Below are 25,444 nucleotides of genomic sequence, written 5' to 3' on the forward strand. Positions count from 1 at the left end.
TTCCTTAAAAAACTAAAAATAGAACTACCATACGACCCAGCAATCCCACTACTGGGCATATACCCTGAGAAAACCGTAATTCAAGGAGTCATGTACCACAACGTTCATTGCAGCTCTATTTACAATAGCCAGGACATGGAAGCAACCTAAGTGTCCACCATCGGATGAATGGATAAAGAAGATGTGGCAAATATATACAATGGAATATTACTCAGCCATAAAAAGAAATGAAATGGAGGTATTTGTAATGAGGTGGATGGAGTTAGAGTCTGTCATACAGAGTGAAGTAAGTCAGAAATAGAAAAACAAATACAGTATGCTAACACATATATATGGAATCTAAGGAAAAAAAAATGTCATGAAGAACCTAGTGGCAAGATGGGAATAAAGACACAGACATACTAAAGAATGCACATGAGGATATGGGGAGGGGGAGGGGTGAGATTTGACAGGGTGAGAGAGTGGCATGGACATATATACACTACCAAATGTAAAATAGATAGCTAGTAGGAAGCAGCCACATAGCATAGGGAGATCAGCTCGGTGCTTTGTGACCGCCTGGGGGGGTGGGATGGGGAGGGTGGGAGGGAGGGAGATGCGGGAGGGAGGAGATATGGGAACGTGTGTATATGTGTAGCTGATTCACTTTGTTATAAAGTGGTGAACACACCACTGTGAAGCAATTATACTTCAATAAAGATGTTTAAAAAAAAATTAAAAATAAATAAATAAATAAATAAAAAATAAAAGCCTGAGGCAGACTGAAAAAAAAAAAAAGAAATAATCTATGAAATGCATATCTGATATATTCCATTTAAAAATGATGGTTATGCCATTAATTGCACATCCCATTAATGGGATGCTGTTTCTTCTTTTGTTGGGACCATTACAGTTTCAATTCCTGTTCTAAAAACTGGAGCACATAGGGCTTCCTTTGTGGCGCAGTGGTTAAGAATCTGCCTGCCAATTCAGGGGACACGGGTTCGAGCCCTGGTCCAGGAAGATCCCACATGCCATGGAGCAACTAAGCCTGTGCGTCACAACTACTGAGCCTGCGCTCTGGAACCTGCATGCCACAACTACTGAGCCCGTGTGCCACAACTACTGAAGCCCATGCACCTAGAGCCCGTGCTCCACAACAAGAGAAGTCACCGCGATAAGAAGCCCGCGTACCACAACGAAGAGTAGCTCCTGCTCACCGCAACTAGAGAAAGGCCATGTGCAGCAATGAAGACCCAACGAAGCCCAAAATGAATAAACTAAAAAAAAAATAAAAATAAAAAAAAATAAGTAAAATAAAAATTGGAGCACATCTAAAATGCTCATCAGCCCTGCCATGGGCTCCTTGACAAAGTACTTAAAGGTCTCCTTTTCTGTCTGGCTTCCTCACGTCTATCTTCCGGGGCCCAGACCTTTCATAATAAAGAATGAAGAGGAGACAGTTGTAAAAAAGTTGTGTTAAATGATGATAACCCAGCTTCAGCTTATAGGAACTGACGTAGGACTTCTGTTCTTTTTGAAAAGAGCTTGGCTGAATTGCCACAATTTGAAGGTTATAGACTATTATTAACTTACTAAAGTGGAACATGGCAAGTGCAAACATGTTTTCACGTATTGAAAAAGTACAAAAGTTTACTTAAACCACGTATTTATTAAAAGCAGAATACAAAGTACTTTGGAATTCAAAATACTGCAATGTTTATCCTTTAACAGATTTAATTCTAAAAAAAAAGTCAATCATTTCAAGGGAGGTAATACATATTTTCAGTAAGAATCCTAACCTGGTTGCAACTGAGTTTATTCGAGCTCTGGGGCCTCCATGTGCTCCTCCAAGGTCCCCACCATCAACAGCTCAAACCGATTGCCTCCCTCATGCCAACTCCTAGCGTTCAAGGTGGTCCCCACTCTGTTCTCTGACCGGGGGGTACCGCGTTTCTTTTGCCTTCTTTTTTTTGATTTACCCTTTGGTAGGCCTAGTTCAGCAGGGGCACACGACCTAGTGGCACTGAACATATGCTCATAGAGTTGCTGGGCCTCAGGACACACGTGCAGGAGGCTCTCCACCGAGGCCGACGTCAGCAGCTGTCGGCACAGCCCGTGCACCAGGCTCCCGCTGTACAGTCTGCTCAGGGGAGAGAAGAGGGTGTCATTACAGCAGAGGTTCCTGCACTGGGACAACTCACTAACGTGGCTTCAACAGACGCATCAAACACTGAGAGCGCTGCTTCTATAAAATCATTATTAAGGTTACTCAAGAATAATCTGTTTCTTGAAAAAAGGAACTGAATTGTTACAGAGATTACTTCTTGGCTAATGATACTTAGAACTTTTTATCAACAAATTAAATGATGCATGCTTGCTGGTTCTCCAGCTAGCCCAAAGTTGAGCAGGCCTCTTAACACTTCAAAGACAAGGAGTTAAAAATGCCTCTGATAGGACAAACAGGCAGTTTGTTGAAATATGAGAAAATTTAATCTTATCATTTGCGAGGTCATTCATTCACTTGGATTAAAAACCAACTCCACAAATGTAAGCTGGGATGAACTGGAAGCCACAGATTTAACATATTAACTTACTGCCAGGGTTGACTGACTGGTACCTTAGCAACTGATGGAGAACCATCATTTACTCAGTGTAAAATCATCATTTAAAGAGCCTTGGTGATGCTGAGATGCAGGAACAACTCTCCTGCTGAAATCACTATTGAGGGAACTGTTTCCGCTGTCTTGTTTTATAGGGATCCATGGTCACTAGAGAGGATCCAGTCAAGGATGACCAAAATTAGTAAAGGAAAGGAATAAAGAATCCATAGGTCAGACGCCAATCAATCTTATTTGGTAGAGGTCTAGGGTGTAGGAATGTAATAGGGGCCGGGCATGCTCAGGGGGCCAGGCTGGCAGGTTTGCGTGGCCGCCCGAGGTTGCAGCACCGGTTCAGCTCGCGACGCCACGCCACCCTGTGGCTGCGGCTCGTTCCTGGGAACTTGCGTGCGGAGGCGGCTCCCAAGGAGCCGGCGGGGGGCCTCGGGGCAGCTGAGGCCCTAGTGCTGCCGAGTGTCCAGCTGGCAGGCCCGGCGGGCCGACGTGTGGGTGGCGAGGGCCGCGGGGGGGCGCCGCGCTCAGTACAGGGGGCGGGGTGGGCACGCAGTCCTCAGCCAGGACCGGCAGCCGGGACAGCGGTCCCCCTCCAGGAGCAGTCAGCTCGCAGCCATGCTGGGACAGCGAGTGCAGTGAGAGGTGGATCACAGCCTTCTCCCTGAGTCCTAGGCCCGCTGGCCTTGGGGCCAGCGGGTGAGCTGGGGGAACTGGGGGCCAGTTTGAGGGCCGGCGGGGTCCTGGGCGCCTGGCTCCCTCAGTGATGCCGGCTGGGCAGGGTCTGGGGCCAGGCCCTGAGGGCGCCGCCAGCTGAGATCTGCCTCTCCCGTCGGGCCTGGGCACTGGCAGGAGGACCCAGACTGGGTGCCGGACCAACGAACGCTCCGGGGCAGGGTAACCAGCCCCCACAGGGACCCCCTCCTCTTAGCCAGGGCCTGGACCTAGGAGGGCGAGAGTCGATCCTTGGGACTTTGATCAGGTAAAATGAAGCGTAATGATGTCACTTCGCTTCTGGGATTTGTTAAGTGTTAAAAGCCACAAGGAGGCATGGAGACAGAATTAAATGCCTCCCTTTCCCTTTCTCTTTAGAAGCAAGGATAACGTTTGCTTTGTTAGAGGTTTATAGGAACATGGTGACCTGACCTCAAGAACAAAGGATCTGACACCAGGAAGTCTGCAACAACTAACCATGTGCCTCCCTCACCTTTCCTATAAAAGGGCTTTGCTGAAAGCTCTCGGGGAGTTGGGGTTTTTAAGGCATGAGCCACCCATCTCCTTGCAGGGCCCTGCAATAAACCTTTCTGTGCTCCAAACTCCAATGTTTTGGTACTGTTTGGCCTCACTGCGTCAGACACACAGACTTGCGTTCAGTAACATTAACAACACTATGTACTGCTAGGAAGCTTTCAACTTGAAACATTTCAAGTCACACCAGCATATATGATAGGCCTCCGTATAGCACTCATTAATTCAACAAGTATTTGAGTACTTTATGCTAGGCACTGGGGCTACAACAGTAAACAAAACAGGCAAGTCCCAGCACACACCCAGAGCTTATCTTCAAGTGGAGAGACAAAGCACATATGTAATCTCAACTCCATTTTCTAACCATCTCCCTTTTATCTTCCTCACTCACTCCCTTGAACGGATAATCACCCTGATGTCCAATCCATTGATCCTACCACCCTTTTTACTGGCTCACCCCCTACTGCTATCCTTTCCTGCTTACGCAGCTTACACTCCATAGTCAAACGTTAAACCACTTCTGGCATACAGGCTGTCTCTCCCTTCTTCACACTTGCCTGGCAAAACAAAAGCCCCAAATTAAAAAAATCCACATAAGCATCTAATAGTCACCTCACTAAAATAAAAGCTCTGTGAGAGCACAGACTTTTTAAATGTTTTGCTCACTACACCCTAGCACAGAGTAAGCATTTAATATCTGAATGAATGAGTAAACAATATGCTGAGTGGTAAGAAATGCAATTATCAATACAAAAATACAGAAGAGTAATAGGACTAGAGAAATTGGAAGCAGAGAATAATATTTCAGTAAGATGATCAGAAAAAGCCTTTATAACGTGATATTTGAATAAAGACCTGAAAGAAATGAGGGAAAGAGCTATAATCTACCAACAACTGCCTCTCATTTTTATTTTAAGGAACAGATTTTTTTTTAAATTTGGAAAACTTTAAAAAATCATGGAAACTTTCTTTGGAAATATGGAAGTAATTTAATATTTAAAAAATTTAATATTACAGCTCTTCAGCTATAACAGTGATCCAAGACCAGTTATATATACTAAGTTTGATTTTTTTAAAAAAAACTTCTTTGCGTTAAATGTAAACTGAAGTATTTACTTCTACATGCAGCCACCTGCACTAGTTTCCCGGGGTGCTTACCGAGTTAGGTCTGGCTCTGGGAGAGGCACGGACAGCAGTTGGTTGAGATACAGCCCCATCTGCAGGCAGCACTGCCACTGACAGAAGACGTGAGCTGTGTCTAAGTCCAGCCTCGGGCCCGGCTGTGCCTTTACTCTCTGCAGCTCTTCATACAGCATCTCAGCACCACGGCCCTGCAGAGCTTCCTCATCTAGATAAAGACACAACCCAAGGGCAGTATTTCCAAAAACACTGTATCGTCTTGTAATTTTCTCCATATATAAAACTTCAAATTCCATAAAGAAAAAAACTGAATAACCAAAATGCTTTTCTTTTTTGGCTCTTTTCTATTTTCATGTCAATGTAAAAGCCTTTCAATGTATAAACTGAAATATTTATACTGAGATGCACTTTTAGTGACAACCTAACTTTATTCAACCCCAAATTCTTTATCTTTTTCCTTACAATAGTATCTCTTCCTTTAATCTACTACCTGACTTTAAACACATCTGCATCTCAACTCTCCAAACCCTAAATCTCTCTCTATGAAAAATTCCCTTCTCTTTACTGTTCTATTTCACTACATTTCCTTAAAGAAACAGCCGTGTGTTCAAAACACGCTTTACCTTCTGTTGTATGGGAAGAGAATAAGAGTATGACTCATAGAGAATGGGGCAAATCAGCCACCTCCTCAGTGGTGGAGGACATGCAGCAACCACCCCGGGAAACCTGCCTGGTCCCGGCTCCACGTGCAGCCTGCCTTCCGGACCAACCTGGAAGGAAGGAAAAGGAGGCCCACCTTTTACCAATGAGCAAGCAGCAAGGCACTGAGCCTGCCTGGGTGTGGGGTCCACATTCCTAAAAGAAAAGAAACAGACCCTTGACATGCCCCTTCTGTTGGACTCAGGTAAAGACTTAATAGACTGGTGCTCTGAGAATTTTCTTAAACTATATTTATGTTCAATGAGAGGAAACACCCTAAACTTGTGTCCTAACCAGCAGTGGGCCGGAACTTAACTTGCTGTGCAACAGTCCCTTCTGACAGCTGCTCTCCCACTTTGGGGTGTCCTGGAGTCTATGCCGGCTCACCCTTTCATGAACTTATTTTAAACAGTAAATGCCAGAGCAGTGCTGTCCAGAACTTTCTGCAGTGACGGGAACGTTCTACATCTGTGCTGTCCAGTCCAGCAGCCTCTAGCCACCTGTGGCTACTGGGCACTTGCAATGTGGCAAGTGCATTGAGAAGCTGAAGTTTTAATTTTAAATAGCCACCTGTGGCTAGTAGCCATCACGTTAGTACTGTTCTAGAGTGTGACAACTATTATACATGTTTGGATAAAGCATTCATAATTTTGTAAAGAGAATAATCCCATTAGAGGATTGAAGTGGTCCAATGCATCAACATTTATTTCACCTGATGTTTAAATAAAGCTGAAACTGCCTCAAAGTGTATTTCTCTAATAGAAAGAGAAGTTACCATTTCGACCATCACAACTCATATACTAACTGAAACTTACAGTGGAGAAAAAAGAAATTAAAAAAAAAACAACACAAAACAGCACAAGCATGAATGTTTACAGTAATTGTAGGTATTCTTAAGTTTCACCAATGGGCAAGTTTACTTAAGTCTCCAGGGGAGATGCTGCTGCTGCACTGAAGAGAAGGACGGGGAACACGGAGCACAAAATGTACATCATGGTCACGCTTTACAGACTGAGCGTCAGGTGCCACAGGACAGGGTGGTGAGGCAGCATCAGCGCATCTTCAATGCTGTGCCCTTGAGGTCAAGCCCTCCAGCACTGACCTGGTACACAGAGCACTCAGAAAGATCGACAAGGAATGAGTGACATTCTGGTGCCCCACTTCGAAGTTCTGATATAACTGATGGAAGTAAATAATCCGAGAATTTTTGTTTGTTTGTTTAAATGTTTGATTACATGCAAGTAACATACTCCTGGGACTTCCAGATACCTACCAGGGCTGTTGATCATGGCATGCAAGGGTCCCATCAGCATCCCCAGCAGTAAGGCCTGCAGATGATGCAGCTTGGCCTTGGCCTCCGTGTGCTGCACCCAGTAGCAGCTGACGGCGATGGGCAACTTCAACGCAGCAGGGATTGGGTCCAGGATGCTCTGTTTCACTTTCAGCGTTTCTAACAGAAGTATCTGCCGTCTAGCCAAGGAGAGCTGAAAATATACACCAAACATTCTGTAAGTTACTTTGGAGAATGTCTTTTTTTTTCATTCTCTAGGTCAGTTTCTTATTTTCCTGTGGAAAAAAATCAGCCACACTCAAAATCAGAAGCTTCATAAGGGGCATAATAAATACAGTGACTGGCTGGACGTGCTGTCTCTTCCCGCTGCACAGCCCTTGCTCGCGTCAGTCCATCCCCCACGCAGGCTGTTGGGCATCTGCAGTGTGCCTGTCACCTGGGAAGCTTGTTAAAACAATCCTCAGGCCCCACCCCTTAAACTGATTCAGTAAATGAGGGGAGCCCAGGAATCTGCATTTTAACTCTTCTGCTTTAAGAAACAAAGATCTATACTCAACCCTAGCCTTACCTGCCAGTGACTGTTCAGGCCCCCCTCCTCTGTGATGCCATCACCAATCACCTCCGGAAGGCAGACTTCGGCCACATGCACCCTCTGCAGCATCCCACGCAGCCTTCTGCTTGTCTGGGTCCTGCCTCGTGTCCCAACCCAGCTGAATGTCTTATTGTCTGTTTTCTCCCACACGGGGATTGTCCCAGGGTGGCCGCTTCTACTGGCAGGTATATTTCAGCAAATAGGAATATTTAAGGGCTGCCCGCATTGTCCTTGTACTAACATACCACACCAACTTTCACTCCAGGCTTCAAACAAAAGGAAGTAAACAGCTATGAGGGCTTCGGGCTTCTGGTAGACATAATTTTGCCTTAATGAATCTTTTTTTCTTTGTTGATTTTTATTCCATTGTTTTAAAAATTGAAGTATAGTTGATTTACTGTGAATCTTAAGTTTAAGAACCATAAGGGACCTTGAGGGTCACACACTTTTACAGATAAGGAAATTAGGACTATTAAAAGAGCACCTCTGGGCGACTTCACAATCAAACTCTAAAAGGAAAAAAACTAGTCTGCATTACTGGTTTCTGCACACACCCAGAAAAGATTTCCTTCTCAATTTCCTGGACGGATGAGACAGTCTGGCACGTTTCTTGGCACCTAACACCTAGTCAGTAAGTAAGTGTGTTGACAGCTGAAAACAGAGATGTTAACTTGAAGTAAAACACGTTGTAACTGACAAAATAGGTTCATCATCAATGTATGACAACTTTAATACAATGATTTATAGGTACTGGTTTTAATAATTTGATACTGTGATAAAAATTTAAAAATTAGAAATATGCAAAGTGGTTTACAGTACAGTCAATCACCCCTATGGGAAGTAGCATTAACTACTTAAATTTAAATATATTCCTCATAATCTAAACTGATAGAAAGACCTACCATGCAAAGCTAAGAAAATACATGAATTCTTTTCTGACATATAATGCTTAAATTATTGAAATCTCTAGCCAAGTTACAACTTCTATGAACCAAGCAGAGTCTGGGCTTTGACTTCAGAGAGGTTCTGCCCTCACTAACTCTGCAGCCTTGAGCGAGTTTCTGAGCTTTTCTACAGTCAGGTCTGATCATCTGTAAAATGGGCACTAGAATGAGTCACACAGATGTTTCATGGAACCCACTAGTCCTTGTTCCCTTCCCCAAGGGGGACTACTCTGCTCACAGCCCTTAGATCTAGTCAGGGTTCATCCCATGTGACAAGTCTGCAGAAGAAGCTGCCTCAGAGGCAGAGGCACCTGGAGAGAGGCTGGGCTTGGCACTGACTTACTCCCCAAGAATGATCCCTTCCATCTCTCCTTACGGTTAGCCTCTCACGGGTTAACCTGAATGGTGCTCTGTCCACTGCAAGTGACACAGCCAAAATGGAAACTCTACCCTACGTGGTTACTGTGGGAAATAAATGAGAGGTTGTATAAAGTTTCTATTACAAGAGCTGGCACAGAGCAGATGAAGTATTACTGTCACATCATGGTAAGCATACAAAATGAAGATATTATCACAAAGTCTCCATACTTGTACCTGCACACCTTTGGAATCATATTTGCACCTGATTCCCTTTAGAATTATCACGGGCTAATTAGAGCTAACAACACTGAGCTAAAATGCAGAATTGATGGTGCCAAGGGAAAGCCAAATGATGTCACTACACGGACACTGAACTAAAATCTCACCCCACTTTGAATACAAGTACGTGATGAGAACACTTGTCACCTCCACTGAGCCCGGAGTATAATCCACCTGCTGTACTCATTGACTCAATTGGATTTTCATGTGGGGGAAAAGTGCCCTGACCCCTATGTCACACCACACACACAAACAAATCAATTCTAGATAGATTTCAGATCTAAGTGTAAAAGGCAAAAATATTTTTCATGACCTTGGAGCAGGCAATAATTTCTTAAGTAGGTCACAAAAGTGACAGGCATAAATAATAAAATTTTAGATTAGAGTGTATTAAGAACTTTTGTTCAGCAAAACATACTTGAGTGAAAAGACAACCCACAGTATGCTCCCACAATGTTATTTGACAAAGGACCTGTATATAGAAATAAACCAAAAAACAGGAAAATGGGCAAAAGACTTTGAATAGAAACTTAACAGAGTTGTCAAACGACTCGCAGCAACCGTCAGAGGACGCTCAGGAACTCCGCACCGCGCCTCCTCCAGCTGGACAGGCGGGACTCACACAGCGCAACGCCTCCGCCGATCCCGCGCCCCTCCCGCAGCCGAGATGCTCGTCCGCGTGCTGCTGCTCTGCGCCGCCCTGGCGCTCTGCGGTGCAGCAAACCCTTGCTGCTCCAGTCCATGCCAGAATCGAGGTGTATGTATGAGCATAGGATTTGACAAGTATAAATGTGACTGTACCCGAACAGGATTCTATGGTGAAAACTGTACCACACCTGAATTTCTGACAAGAATAAAATTATTCCTGAAACCCACTCCAAACACAGTGCACTACATACTTAACGCACTTCAAGGGACTCTGGAACATTGTCAATAACATTCCCTTCCTGCAGAATATGATTATGAGATACGTGTTGATATCGAGATCACATCTGATTGAGAGCCCGCCAACTTATAATGTGCACTACAGCTATAAAAGCTGGGAAGCCTTTTCTAACCTGTCCTATTACACCAGAGTTCTTCCTCCTGTGCCTGATGACTGCCCAACGCCCATGGGTGTGAAAGGGAGGAAAGAGCTTCCTGATTCAAAAGAAGTTGTGGAAAAAGTACTTCTAAGAAGAAAGTTCATCCCTGATCCCCAGGGCACAAATATGATGTTTGCATCCTTTGCCCAGCACTTCACCCATCAGTTTTTCAAGACAGATCATAAGCGAGGACCAGCTTTCACCACGGGACAGAGCCACGGGGTGGACTTAAATCATGTTTATGGTGAATCTTTGGAGAGACAGCATAAACTGCGCCTTTTCAAGGATGGAAAAATGAAATATCAGATAATTGGTGGCGAGATGTATCCTCCCACAGTCAAAGATACTCAGGTCGAGATGATCTACCCCCCTCATGTTCCTGAACACCTGCGGTTTGCTGTGGGGCAGGAAGTCTTTGGTCTGGTGCCTGGTCTGATGATGTACGCCACAATTTGGCTGCGGGAACATAACAGAGTGTGTGATGTGCTTAAACATGAGCATCCAGAATGGGACGATGAGCAGCTGTTCCAGACGAGTAGGCTGATACTGATAGGAGAAACTATTAAGATTGTGATTGAAGACTATGTACAGCACCTGAGTGGCTATCACTTCAAACTGAAGTTTGACCCAGAGCTGCTTTTCAACCAACAATTCCAGTACCAAAACCGTATTGCTGCTGAGTTTAACACACTCTACCACTGGCATGCCCTTCTGCCTGACACCTTTCAGATTGATGGCCAACACTACAACTATCAGCAATTTATCTATAACAACTCCCTCCTACTGGAACACGGCCTCACTCAGTTTGTTGAATCATTCACCAGGCAAATTGCTGGCAGGGTTGCTGGTGGCAGGAATCTTCCAGTTGCAGTAGAGAAAGTATCAAAGGCTTCAATTGACCACAGCAGAGAGATGAAATACCAGTCTTTTAATGAGTACCGCAAACGCTTTCTGCTGAAGCCTTATACATCATTTGAAGAACTTACAGGAGAGAAGGAAATGGCTGCGGAGTTAGAAGCGCTCTATGGTGACATTGACGCCATGGAGCTGTACCCTGCTCTTCTGGTAGAAAAACCTCGACCGGACGCCATCTTTGGGGAGACCATGGTAGAAGTTGGGGCACCATTCTCCTTGAAAGGACTTATGGGTAATCCTATATGTTCTCCTGAGTACTGGAAGCCTAGCACTTTTGGTGGAGAAGTAGGTTTTAAAATCATCACCACTGCCTCAATTCAGTCTCTCATCTGCAATAACGTGAAAGGCTGTCCTTTTACCTCATTCAGTGTTCAAGATCCACAGCTCACCAAAACAGTCACCATTAATGCAAGCTCTTCCCACTCTGGACTAGATGATATCAACCCCACAGTACTACTAAAAGAACGTTCAACTGAACTGTAGAAGCTGATCGATCATATTTATTTATTTATATGAACTATTTCTTTTAACTTAATTATTTAATATTTATGTTAAACTCCTTGTGTTACTTAACATCTCTGTTAAGGAGAAAGGGGTCATACTTGTGAAGATTTTCATGTTGATTTTAAAGATGTCTTCAAGTTAAAGGGGGAAAACAGTTTTCATTCTTTTGTACAATCCAATGAGAAATGAGTGTGACATCTTTTTACTTGAATTTCAACTTATAATAAGAACAAAAGCTAAGATGTTTGAACATTTAAATGCTGTTACAAGATGACAAAATGCTGCACATTGCTTTCTACGCTATCGATATTTCCAAGGTGTCTTCCATGATGTGTGAGAAGCAACTACCTACTCAATGATCATTTTATGATCTTTTAACCATTTTCTGATCAGTTTACTTCTATTTCGTTTTCCTGGTTTTAGGGTCTGAGTTTGTCTTTCTTTGGACTCTATACTTTCTTACCTGAACTTATGCAGGTTTTCAGAGAAAGCTCAGCTCAGGACTACTACAGAAGACCTTTACAAGAAGGTATACACTCATTTTAAGTGGAAGGCAGAGAACTTTGTGAATAATTTAAAACCAAAGTAGCCTTATAGAGGCTAATAGCTTAGAACTGTAGGGGGTTCTTAACAGTAAGAAAGTTATTCCTATTCTAATGAATGTCCATTCTCACTTAAAAACAAAACTAAATTGCTGAATAGTTCCCAGGAAGACAATGCTTCTTTTCCACATCTCATTGTCAGCTGACATTTTCTGGTACTGTATATTAATTTAATTTATTGAAGACTATTATTTATGTCTTCTTAGGATGGTTATTATAAACTGGGTTTAAGGCTGCATTGATTTTTTTTTCTGCATTATATCAGAATCAATGTACCTTTTGGGATTACCTCTGAATTATTAATACAAGATAAATAATTGGCTTAAGATTTGTGAATACATTTATTTAGGAATCCAACTTTGGTATACTGAGATGTAAAGTTGGAATTTGTCTTTAAGGTTTACCTATACACCAGCCCACAGAGACTGTTGTGTCTCATTAGCCTGGATGTGCTATAAGACTGATATTTTGTACATTTTTGAAGGACCTGTGGATGTTTCATTAATTCATTAACCCATAACTTTCTGGGGGGACATTCCGTGCAAAGAACTGTGGGTTTTAATATTTTTAAATCAAGCACTGATTACAGATAACATTAGTATTTATGTAAATAATTGAAAAAGTATGCCTCAGGCAGAGGGAGAAAATAAAATTTCATTAAAGAGAAATAACTCAGGGGAACTTTTAAGGTTTTATGTTATTGTTAAGAAAGAGTCAATAGTAGAAGGGCTTGTATAAAAAACTGTTAACTTGATTTTAAAAACCTGATTTGTTAATATCTGAATGACTGAATCTGGGAATTTGGAATATGTGTTGAATGTTTTGGTGCCTCAGACAAATGTATGATTAAATTAATTTATGTAAACTATAAAAAAAAAAAAAGAAACTTAACAGAATATGCAAATGGCCAGTGAACACATGCAAAGGTGTTCAAATAAGTCATCAGAGAAATGCAAACTAACACCCACCAAATTGGCTAAAATGATGGCAACCATAAGAACAGCTAAAACTGGGTGAAGTAGAAGGACGTGTTCTCACTCCCTCTTGTGAGGGCACCGGAATCACAACTAACTGCTGAACAATCATCGACAGGAAGACATTGGAACTCACCAAAAAAGATACCCCACATCCAAAGACAAAGGAGAAGCCACAATGAGATGGTAGGAGGGGCGAAATCGCAATAAAATCAAATCCCATAACTGCTGGGTGGGTGACTCACAGACTGGCAAACACTTATACCACAGAAGTCCACCCACTGGAGTGAAGGTTCTGAGCCCCACGTCAGGTTTCCCAACCTTGGGTTCTGGAAACGGGAGGAGGAATTCCTAGAGAATCAAAACTTTGAAGGCTAGCGGGATTTGATTGCAGGACTTTGACAGGACTGGGGGTAACAGAGACTCCACTCTTGGAGGGCACACACAAAGTAGTGTGTGCATTGGGACCAAGGGGAAGGAGCAGTGACCCCACAGGAGACTGAACCAGACCGACCTGCTAGTGTAGGAGGGTCTCCAGCAGAGGCGGGGGGTGGCTGTGGATCAACGAGAGGACAAGGACACTGGCAGCAGAAGTTCTGGGAAGTACTCCTTGGCATAAGCCCTCCCAGAGTCTGCCATTAGCCCCACCAAAGAGCCCGGGTAGGCTCCAGTGTTGGGTCGCCTCAAGCCAAACAACCAACAGAGAGGGAACCCAGCCCCACGCATCAGCAGACAAGCTGATTAAAGTTTTACTGAGCTCTGCCCACCTGAGCAACAGCCAGCTCTACCCACCACCAGTCCCTCCCATCAGGAAACTTGCACAAGCCTCTTAGATAGCCTCATCCACCAGAGGGAAGACAGCAGAAGCAAAAAGAACTACAATCCTGCAGCCTGTGGAACAAAACCCACATTCACAGAAAGACAGACAAGATGAAAAGGCAGAGGGCTATGTACCAGATGAAGGAACAAGATAAAACCCCAGAAAAACAACTAAATGAAGTGGAGATAGGCAACCTTCCAGAAAAAGAATTCAGAATAATGATAGTGAAGATGATCCAGGACCTCAGAATAAGAATGGAGGCAAAGATCGAGAAGATGCAAGAAATGTTTAACAAAGACCTAGAAGAATTAAAGAATAAACAAACAGAGATGAACAATACAATAACTGAAATGAAAAATACCCTAGAAGGAATCAATAGCAGAATAACTGAGGCAGAAGAACGGATAAGTGACCTGGAAGACAGAATGGTGGAATTCACTGCTGCAGAACAGAATAAACAAAAAAGAACGGAAAGAAATGAAGACAGCCTAAGAGACCTCTGGGACAACACGGAACGCAAAAACATTCGTATTATAGGGGTCCCAGAAGGAGAAGAGAGAGAGAAAGGACCAGAGAAAATATTTGAAGAGATTATAGTCGAAAACTTCCCTAACATGGGAAAGGAAATAGCCACCCAAGTCCAGGAAGTGCAGAGAGTCCCATACAGGATAAACTCAAGAAGAAACACACCAAGACACATAGTAATCAAATTGGCAAAAATTAAAGACAAAGAAAAATTATTGAAAGCAGCAAGGGAAAAACAACAAATAACATACAAGGGAACTCCCATAAGGTTAACAGCTGATTTCTCAGCAGAAACTCTACAAGCCAGACATGATACACTTAAAGTGATGAAAGGGAAGAACCTACAACCAAGATTACTCTACCCAGCAAGGATCTCATTCAGATTCGATGTAGAAATCAAAAGCTTTACAGACAAGCAAAAGCTAAGAGAATTCAGCACCACCAAACCAGCTCTACAACAAATGCTAAAGGAACTTCTCTAAGTGGGAAACACAAAAGAAGTAAAGGACCTACAAAAACAAACCCAAAACAATAAAGAAAATGGTCATAGGAACATACATATCGATAATTACCTTCAACGTGAATGGATTAAATGCTCCAACCAAAAGACACAGGCTCATTGAATGGATACAAAAGCAAGACCCATATATATGCTGTCTACAAGAGACCCACTTCAGACCTAGGGACACATATAGACTGAAAGTGAGGGGATGGAAAAAGATATTCCATGCAAATGGAAATCAAAAGAAAGCTGGAGCAGCAATACTCATATCAGATAAAATAGACTTTAAAATAAAGAATGTTACAAGAGACAAGGAAGGACACTACATAATGATCAAGGGATCAATCCAAGAAGAAAATAAAACAATTATAAATATATATGCACCCAACACAGGAGCACCTCAATACATAAGGCAACTGCTAACAGCTATAATACAGGAAATAGTAACACAATAATAGTGGGGGACTTTAACACCTCACTTACACCAATGGACAGATCATCCAAACAGAAAATTAACAAGGAAAAAGAAGCTTTAAATGACACAATAGACCAGATAGATTTAACTGATATTTATAGGACATTCCATCCAAAAACAGCAGATTACACTTTCTTCTCAAGTGCACACGGAACATTCTCCAGGATAGATCACATCTTGGGTCACAAATCAAGCCTCAGGAAATTTAAGAAAACTGAAATCATATCAAGCATCTTTTCTGACCACAACGCTATGAGATTAGAAATCAATTACCGGAAAAAGAACGTAAAAAAGACAAACACATGGAGGCTAAACAATACGCTACTAAATAACCAAGAGATCACTGAAGAAATCAAAGAGGAAATCAAAAAATACCTAGAGACAAATGACAATGAAAACACAATGATCCAAAACCTATGGGATGCAGCAAAAGCAGTTCTAAGAGGGAAGTTTATAGCTATACAAGCCTACCTCAAGAAACAAGAAAAATCTCAAGTAAACAATCTAACGTTACACCTAAAGGAACTAGAGAAAGAAGAACAAACAAAACCCAAAGTTAGCAGAAGGAAAGAAATCATAAAGATCAGAGCAGAAATAAATGAAATAGAAACAAAGAAAACAATAGTAAGGATCAATAAAACTAAAAGGTGGTTCTTTGAGAAGATAAACAAAATTGGTAAACCATTAGCCAGACTCGTCAAGAAAAAGAGGGAGAGGACTCAAATCAATAAAATTAGAAATGAAAACGGAGAAGTTACAACAGACACCGCAGAAATACAAAGCATCCTAAGAGACGACTACAAGCAACTCTATGCCAATAAAATGGACAACCTGGAAGAAATGGACAAATTCTTAGAAAGGTATAACTTTCCAAGACTGAACCAGGACGAAATAGAAATTATGAGCAGAGCAATCACAAGTAATGAAATTGAAACTGTGATTAAAAATCTTCCAACAAACCAAAGTCCAGGATCAGATGGCTCCACAAGTGAATTCTATCAAACATTTAGAGAAGAGCTAACACCCATCCTTCTCAAACTCTTACAAAAAATTGCAGAGGAAGGAACACTCCCAACTCATTCTATGAGGCCACCATCACCCTGATACCAAAATCAGACAAAAATACTTCAAAAAAATAAAATTACAGACCAATATCACTGATGAATATAGATGCAAAAATCCTCAACAAAATGCTAGCAAACAGAATCCAAAAACACATTAAAAGGATCACACACCATTATCAGGTGGGATTTATCCCAGGGATGCAAGGATTCTTCAATATACGTAAATCAATCAATGTGATACACCATATTAACAAATTGAAGAATAAAAACCATATGATCATCTCAATAGATGCAGAAAAAGCTTTTGACAAAATTCAACACCCATTTCTGATAAAAACTCTCCAGAAAGTGGGCATAGAGGGAACCTACCTCAACATAATAAAGGCCATATACGACAAACCCACAGCTAACATCATTCTCAATGGTGAAAAACTGAAAGCATTTCCTCTAAGATCAGGAACGAGACAAGGATGTCCAATCTCACCACTATTCAACATAGTTTTGGAAGTCCTAGCCCTGGCAATCAGAGCAGAAAAAGAAATAAAAGGAATACAAATTGGAAAAGAAAAAGTAAAACTCTCACTGTTTGCAGATGACATGATACTATACATAGAGAATCCTAAAGATGCCACCAGAAAACTACTAGAGCTAGTCAATGAATTTGGTAAAGTAGCAGGATACAAAATTAATGCACAGAAATCTCTTTCATTCCTATACACTAATGATGAAATATCTGAAAGAGAAATTATGGGAACACTCCCATTTCCCATTGCAACAAAAAGAATCAAATACATAGGAATAAATCTACCTAGGGAGACAAAAGACCTGTATGCAGAAAACTATAAGACACTGATGAAAGAAATTAAAGATGATACCAACAGACGGAGAGATATACCATGTTCTTGGATTGGAAGAATCAATATTGTGAAAACGACTCTACTACCCAAAGCAATCTACAGATTCAATGCAATCCCTATCAAATTACCAATGGCATTTTTTACAGAACTAGAACAAAAAATGTTAATAGTTGTATGGAGACATAAAAGACCCTGAATAGTCAAAGCAGTCTTGAGGGAAAAAAACAGAGCTGGAGGAATCAGACTCCCTGACTTCAGACTATACTACAAAGCTACAGTTATCAAGACAATACAGTACTGGCACAAAAACAGAAATACAGATCAATGGAACAGGATAGAAAGCCCAGAGATAAACCCATGCACCTATGGTCAACTAATCTATGACAAAGGAGGCAAGGATATACAATGGAGAGAAGACAGTCTCTTCAATAAGTGGTGCTGGGAAAACTGGACAGCTACATGTAAAAGAATGAAATTAGAACACTCCCTAACACCATACACAAAAATAAACTCAAAATGGATTCGAGACCTAAATGTAAGACTGGACACTATAAAACTCTTAGAGGAAAACATAGGAAGAACACTCTTTGATATAAACCACAGCAAGATCTTTCTTGATCCACCTCCTAGAGTAATGGAAATAAAAACAAAAATAAACAAATGGGACCTAATGAAACTTCAAAGCTTTTGCACAGCAAAGGAAACCATACACAAGACGAAAAGACAACCCTCAGAATGGGAGAAAATATTTGCAAACGAATCAACAGACAAAGGGTTAATCTCCCATATGTATAAACAGCTCATGCAGCTCAATATTAAAGAAAGAAACAACCCAATCCAAAAATGGGCAGAAGACCTAAATAGACATTTCTCCAAAGAAGACATACAGATGTCCAAGAAGCACATGAAAAGCTGCTCAACATCACTAACTATTAGAGAAATGCAAATCAAAACTATAATGAGGCATCACCTCACACCAGTTAGAATGGGCATCATCAGAAAATCTACAAACAACAAATGCTGGAGAGGGTGTGGAGAAAAGGGAACTCTGTTGCACTGTTGGTGGGGTGTAAATTGATACAGCCACTATGGAGAACAGTATGGAGGTTCCTTAAAAAACTAAAAATAGAATTACCATATGACCCCAGAATCCCACTACTGGGCATATACCCAGAGAAAACCATAATTCAAAAAGACACTTGCACCCCAATGTTCACTTTAGCACTATTTACAATAGCCAGGTCATGGAAGCAACCTAAATGCCCATCGACAGATGAATGGATAAAGAAGATGTGGTACATACATACTATGGAATATTACTCAGCCATAAAAAGGAACGAAATTGGGTCATCTGTAGAGATGTGGATGAATCTGGAGACTGTCATACAGAGTGAAGTAAGTCAGAAAGAGAAAAACAAATATCGTATATTAATGCATATATGTGGAATCTAGAAAAATGGTACAGATGAACTGGTTTGCAGGGCAGAAATTGAGACACAGATGTAGAGAACGTATGGACACCAGGGGGGGAAAGCAGTGAGGGGATGGTGGTGGTGGTGTGATGTATTGGGCAATTGGGATTGACATATATATACTAATATGTATAAAATGGATAACTAATAAGAACCTGCCATATAAAAAAATAAATAAAATAAAATTCAAAAAAAAAAGAATAAAGCTAATAAAAATCTGTTTAAATAAAAAAAAAAAGGGAACAGTTAAAATTTTTTAAAAGGATAGAAGATACCAAGTAAGGGCAAGGGTATAAAGTGAGAGGAACTCTCATAAACTGCTGGTCAGAATATTTATTGGTAAAACCACTGTGCAAGAGCACTTGGCAATGTGTCTTCTAAGCTGAACATACGTGTGTCTTATGTCCCAGCAACTCCACTCCTAGTTATATGTGCAACAGAAATGTGACCGTAGTTTTACTAAATGCTGTGCACTCGGATGTTCATAGCAGCATTCATAATAGCCCAAACTGCAAACTGCACAAATGCCCATCAGCTATAAAATGGAACAACCAATTGTGGTACATTCCCACAAGGTAAGAATACACAACAATGAGAAATGAACGATCTACAGCTATGCACAGTGATATGAATGAATCTCATGAACACCATGTTGAATAAAAGAAGCCAGACGATTTATAAAGTGTAAAAACAAAGTATTCAAGGTTGTTAGAGATCAGAACAGTGGGTACAAGGGGTAAGGGAGGGAGTGACTGGAACCACACAGGGGAAGGCGGGGGTGCTGATAATGCGTCTTCATCTGGGTGCCCTTTACATGGAACTGCTGAGCCGGTAAGAGCTCAACAAGGTGTAAATTATCTGTGCACTTTGCTATGTGTACACACTGAGGGAAGGATGAAGGGCAGAGAGGCAAAGGAAATGTTTAGGGCTGATGGATACATTCATTATCTTAATTGTAGGATGGAGTCATGGATGTAAGTGTACGTCAAAACTCATCAGAGTATGCACACTTAAAGACACTTCTCAATAAAGCCATAAAAAAAGTTAAAAAAAAAAAAAGCCCTCCAACATAGCACCATTTATGTTGTGAGGAGAAATGTAATTTCAGCAAAACACCCTTCAGAATGTTGCTGTTGGAGGGTGGAGGGAATGAGAAGTGCCCACCAAACTGAGAAGGCATCCTGAGACTGGAAAACGAGGCAGGCGGCTCCATGCAGTCACTGGATCAGTTTATCGGCGGGTAACGTACTCAGGGTGGGATCGGGATCTGGTGGACAACGATTCATCGGAAGCATATGCAACTGCGCTGCGCATGGCTGCGGGGCCACTGGGACAATTTATAGTTAACCTTGTGGTGGGGGGTGCTTGGAAACAGGGTGTGCATTCCTAAGTCAAGATTCATGAATGGGTAGCTAGCCAGTCTCATGGGCGCCGTGAGTACCTCAGAAAAGGTTTTCATTGTTTGGGGACTAACAGAGCATAGAGGCCACCTGGTCGTAATGATTATTAAACAGTCTCTATTAACCACAAAGCCCTTGATGCAGAGGAGTGACTGACGGCACAGTACAGTCCTGGGTAGGGTCAGTGAAAGGATAGGAAGAGCTGTAAGGGCTCGGGACAGCGTCAGCTATGCTAACAGCCACACCATTGGTAATTTCAATTTTTCTGGTGTGGGTAAAGTTTTAATAAATTCCTGTTTGGAATTTGACCTATGCTCAACTCTCCAGTTCTTTAAACCTGGAAATATGATGAAGTTAGTGAGCTGTGCTACTTAGCATGATAAGAATGACTCCTGTAAAATTGTATCTAGACTTACACAATAAATGAACTGTACAAACCAGATGGGGACGCCCTATCTTGGGGCTTCTCTGAGTGCAGTGACTTGTAATCAGGCATGTCCCTTGCAGGGACCTCAGAAGCTATGTCTATGGAATTGTTACAAGAAAGAGTAGATCCCGTGGGGAAGGAGGCCAGTGGGACTTTTTCCTTCTTTAATTGAGATATAATTCCCATGTCATAAAATTCACCCTTTTAAAGTAGTTTTATTTATAAGCCTGTGCAACCACCTCTAATTCCAGAACATTTCATCACCCCAGAAAGAAACCCTGTTCCTAACAGCAGTCATTCCCCATTGCCAAGGAGGCTCCTGGACCCACTGATGTGAATCTTGTTCCTCCTGCCTGAGCTGTCACCAATGGGGAGGCTAAAAGGGCTAGTTCCTGGTCACCTGTGTGGGCATTCTGGGCTGGATAACTCTTGGCTGGGGGTGTTGTCCTGTCAACTGTAAGATGTTTAGCAACATACTTGGCTTCTCCCGACTATATGCCAGTACCAACAGCCAGCCCTCCCCAAGTACTGCCAATCAAAAGTGTCTCCAGACACTGCCAAGTGTCTCCTGGGGGGGCAAAATCACCCCCAGGAGAATCAATGGTGTAGACCGTTAGGAGGACTCCCGCTCTTGATTCAAACCTTCGTGGACGCTGTTACGCAGCCCTATATCCCGGAGCAGAGTTGCACCCTGAGTGGCCTGAGAGAGTCTCCTGAGTCTGAATATTGAGTTGGATCCAAAACCCCACCGGGACTTCCCTAGTGGCGCAGTGGTTAAGAATCCACCTGCCAATGCAGGGGACACAGGTTCAATCCCTGGTCCGGGAAGACCCCACATGCCACAGAGCAACTAAGCCCGTGCACCGCAACTACTGAGCCTGCGCTCTAGAGCCCATGAGCCACAACTACTGAGCCTGCGTACCACAAGTACTGAAGGCCACGTGCCTAAACCCCGTGCTGCGCAACAAGAGAAGCCACCACAATGAGAAGCCCATGCACTGCAGTGGAGTAGCCCCCGCTCGCTGCAACTAGAGAAAGCCTGCGTGCAGCAACAAAGACGCAATGTAGCCAAAAATAAATAAATAAATTTAAAAACAAAAATTAAAAAAACCCCAATAACCAATGCAATTGGAATTGTGAGTTTATCTGCATTTAATTTGTAAATTTAATTGTGTTCGCATAAGCAGCTTCACATCTATTTTGTAATTTTTAATATGTTTATGTAATATTATAAAAAAGCTAGGTAAACACTGGGATCCATGAGAATTTCTTTTACCTTGAAAAGGGGGTTGGTCTGTTACTCAGGTTTAATCAACACTGAGTTAGGCTAAGAGTCACGTTTTCAGTATCAAACTAAGCAAATCACCATGATGCCATAAATCTCAAGTCTAAAAAAAAAAGTCCTCATCAATAAAAATGAAAAATTAGGCCTAAGCATCAGTATTAATCCTGTTAATTGCAATCCAATGCAGTCTGAGATGTTAGTTGTGCCTTTGATCAAGGCCTAAAGGCAAGCTTTCTTTTTTCTGCAGCTCAGAATTTTTTTCCCTTTCCTTTTTTTTTAGTCACTAACCCCATTCTACTGATAGTTAGTTAACAACAGAGTAGTAGTAATGACCGCAAAGATAACACATGCTACTGAAGTACAGTGGAAATGGCAGATTTGGAGCTAAAAAGATCTAGGTTTGAGTCCTAGCACGGATAATTCCCTGGCTAAGGATTTAGCTGAGTCTTAGTTTTATCAGCTATGAAATGGGGGCAATATAGCAACCAACCTCAGTTTGTTATGTTAAGAGAGATAATACACATGAAAGCACTTTGTAACCTGTAAAATGCTTTACAGAAACTGCAGTGGTATTACAAACACTTACCTCAGTCAATTTGCTTAAGTCAGAATGATCCTTGGGCAGTTCTACTGCATCAACAATTGATGTTTTGATATTTTTATTAATCCTTTCCACTTCGCTGAAAGTTGGAGGCTGAGGAGGCAGTGCATCCCAGGTCACATTTCCCGGATGTGGAGGGGTATTCACAAGGAGCCCATAGATGACTTGCCGGATGGGCAGAGAGATTCTGTGGGCGTTTGGTCGCTGCATGTTTTCTACCTGTGTGTGGAGAATGGTCCGTCTCAGCACCAGAGCATCGCTGATGAAAGGGGACAGCTGGCCTCTGGCCAAGGCCGCGAGCACCCATGGCGGTAAACCCGGATTCCAGGTGTCTGGGCAGGCGTAAGCACCATGCTGGAAGAAGTCCTGCAGCCTCCCCTGGGACTGCAGGTACTCCCCCATGGAGCCACAGAGAAGCTTCTTCACGGTTCCTCGACTCTTTCCGGGGAGATGTTTCAGAACGTTGTCTAATGCTTCGGTAGGGTCGGCAAAACGAGACAACCAATTCAGAAGTCCCAGCACCCGGTGGTGTCTCCTCCCCTTAGAACTGGGAGCCCCAAGAGGAAGACATACTTTACTTAAGAACGTCTCCACGACGGGCAGATTAACGTGGTCATTTCCACACAGCACCGCGAAGAGAGGCAGCAGAACTTTGTTCATATTGCCGAAGTGACAGCAGAGTGCATCAAGGGAAAAGCACTTGGCAGGGATATAGCAGTCTCGTGTACCCTTGATAGTGTTCACGTTTCTCCACTGAAAGCTATTCAATGGGCAAAACCCACTTTTCAGGTCAAAAATGCAAAAGTCACTATCAGACGATAACACGGGGCAATTCCAGTGATTAGCAAGGGTCATGATGTCCCGATCTGCTTCCGAAAAGCACTGGACAAAACGTACCCGCAGCTTGATCAGGACCTGTATGAATACTTCCCGGATGAGTAAGGGACACACATACCCACCCCCGCCAACAGAAAGGGAATGGGCCATCTGGATCTTCTCCCTAGCTCGATCCTTTAAAGTGTTAAGCTTTTTATCTGAGATGTCACATCCTCCATCTAAAACAACATATGGGCAGATTTTACAAGCAGAAAGTGATTCAAAGAATTTTTCTACAACATCTGTAAAAGAATCATAGTCCCCTCCATACCGGAGCTCCAAGTTTGAACTGAAGCAAAGCCGGTGGAAGAGGGCATAGCCGTCAATGATAATTTTTGTGTCTCGCAACTTCAAATCTGTGAAGAACTCATTACTATGATCTTCCACAAAACTCATTAGTCCTCGGATACCCATGACTATCTGAAGAATTGCCTGTTTAAAACAAGAGAACACATTTTTAATTGATGTTGCTTATGGGGGACCAAGCTACTGTTTCTAGCACCATCAAATCAACAGCAAATGTTATGAAGAGCTCTTTAAATAGAACACATTAGGTGTCAGCATCTTAGTCCTTACCTAGATTCTCAGGCAATACCACCTAGCTGAGTGCTTTTTCATTCTCTCTCGCTTTCCCCATATGTTACAAGGCACAAACTCAATGGCTTCATGGAGTCTGCTCTTTGGACAGGGACGGAGGCTGCTGACGTACAGAACTTCTGCGGACTTTGATACTGAGACAGTCACCATCCTACAACACATAATATTTGTTTTGTGGGGTCAGCGTAAAAGATCCTAAGCTATAAAAATGATAACCTCAATAACATAATTAATAAATTAGAAAGCATTAGGGTTCAGTTAACTAAAGTGTGTAGGGTCAATGATATGGATCCAGTTTTTCTATTTTCATTATCAGAGTCTGGGAATTTCTTTGAGGCCTTGGCTTATGGGCCCGTCTTAATTAGCATAGTTCTGAGTTTCAAGCCTGGAGGAACTGAACTCTCCAGTTTCACGCTAACCAGAGGCTCTTCTCATCTGTCTTGGCATATACGTCCCAGTAACTGAAGATATCCTTCTCCAACTGGCTAAGTCACAGGATAAGTATTACTGGTTTCTCCTTTGGCCTCAGGGTCCAATATGGCTCAGCATGGCACGGTTACTGATACTGTCTTTATTTAAAATCGTGAGGTTTTGTCAAGCATGTATTTTTTTTTCATCAGTTTTGATTTTTTAAAGATACTGTGTTAAAATTTATTTATCTTGATCACAGAGTTTTGGGGCTTCCCCTTGCATTTACTGCCCAACTCACTTCACCCTAGGCTTGGCCCTGTCTCAGTACCTTACCCTGTAGGGTACCTACTTCTCTCAAGTCTGTCTTGTACAGCAAATGCGAGCAGAGACCGCGTCAACTCAGCCGAAGCTAGTTACAGAAGATGTTCAACAAATGCGCGCTAGACTGGAGGAGGGCGCGCAAAAGGTTTGCTCCAAGTCCTCAAATACAGGCCTTCAAACCGCGACCCCCGGGCCCGCAGCGGCAGCGCCCACCTGCTCCGTCCTCCCAGAAGACCAGCCACTCCACCACAAGCCCACAGGAGCCGGGGGAGACCAGAGATCCCGGCACGTGAGCCCAACCTCCTGAGCAGAACCGGAAGTCTCCGAGTATGACGTCACGGGGAGCCCGATTCCAGGAAGCTAGCGGCGCCGACTGCGCGGAGGGGTGAGGTGCCCCCGGGCCTGGCGCGAGGTCGCCCAGGAAGGCTGGAAAGCACGCTCCGAACGGCTGCTGTTAGGTTAGGGCAGCGAGGCCCGCTGGGCCAGCCTCCTTATCCCCGCCCACCTTGGTCAGCGCACACTTCCGCCTCGGTGACCCGCGAGGGGCCACCTCCCCGACTTCCCGGAGTGCCCCGCGCCGTCTCCCT

The 25,444-nt window shown here is 42.8% G+C and overlaps 2 protein-coding genes across 7 annotated transcripts; one reads left to right on the top strand and one right to left on the bottom strand.

Moving 5' to 3' along the window:
- Positions 1-1,641: 1,641 nt before the first annotated feature.
- On the bottom strand, positions 1,642-25,382 carry ASTE1 (asteroid homolog 1). 6 transcript variants are annotated; one of them, XM_057544878.1, is made up of 7 exons: positions 24,886-25,382; positions 24,105-24,276; positions 23,226-23,960; positions 22,638-22,871; positions 6,952-7,162; positions 4,998-5,187; positions 1,642-2,122 (listed from the first exon to the last, which is right to left on the bottom strand). In XM_057544878.1, exons 3-7 carry the CDS (start codon positions 23,940-23,942, stop codon positions 1,798-1,800), a joined length of 1,677 nt encoding a protein of 558 aa, XP_057400861.1. In that variant the 5' UTR covers positions 23,943-23,960; positions 24,105-24,276; positions 24,886-25,382; the 3' UTR covers positions 1,642-1,797. The 6 variants fall into 6 exon arrangements, with proteins under 6 accessions (XP_057400861.1, XP_057400859.1, XP_057400858.1 ...); XM_057544876.1 differs by having other exon boundaries at positions 22,638-23,960; positions 25,158-25,382; XM_057544875.1 differs by having other exon boundaries at positions 22,638-23,960; positions 25,071-25,382.
- Positions 9,697-11,660, top strand: LOC130708063 (prostaglandin G/H synthase 2-like). The gene is given in 2 exon segments (XM_057544880.1): positions 9,697-10,039; positions 10,041-11,660. Coding segments are annotated over 2 exon segments (1,815 nt in total). The 5' UTR covers positions 9,697-9,811; the 3' UTR covers positions 11,628-11,660.
- Positions 25,383-25,444: the final 62 nt, after the last annotated feature.

The sequence above is a fragment of the Balaenoptera acutorostrata genome, chromosome 4, assembly GCF_949987535.1.
Source record: "Balaenoptera acutorostrata chromosome 4, mBalAcu1.1, whole genome shotgun sequence".
Lineage (NCBI taxonomy): Eukaryota > Metazoa > Chordata > Mammalia > Artiodactyla > Balaenopteridae > Balaenoptera > Balaenoptera acutorostrata.

Coding starts and splice junctions, on each gene's coding strand:
- ASTE1 (XM_057544876.1), bottom strand. CDS start 23,942: ATGGGTATCCGAGGACTAATGAGTTTTGTGGAAGATCATAGTAATGAG. Junction 5,188..6,951: donor TGCCATGATCAACAGCCCTG/GTAGGTATCTGG, acceptor GTCTTTATCTAG/ATGAGGAAGCTCTGCAGGGC. Junction 2,123..4,997: donor CCAGAGCCAGACCTAACTCG/GTAAGCACCCCG, acceptor TCCCCTGAGCAG/ACTGTACAGCGGGAGCCTGG.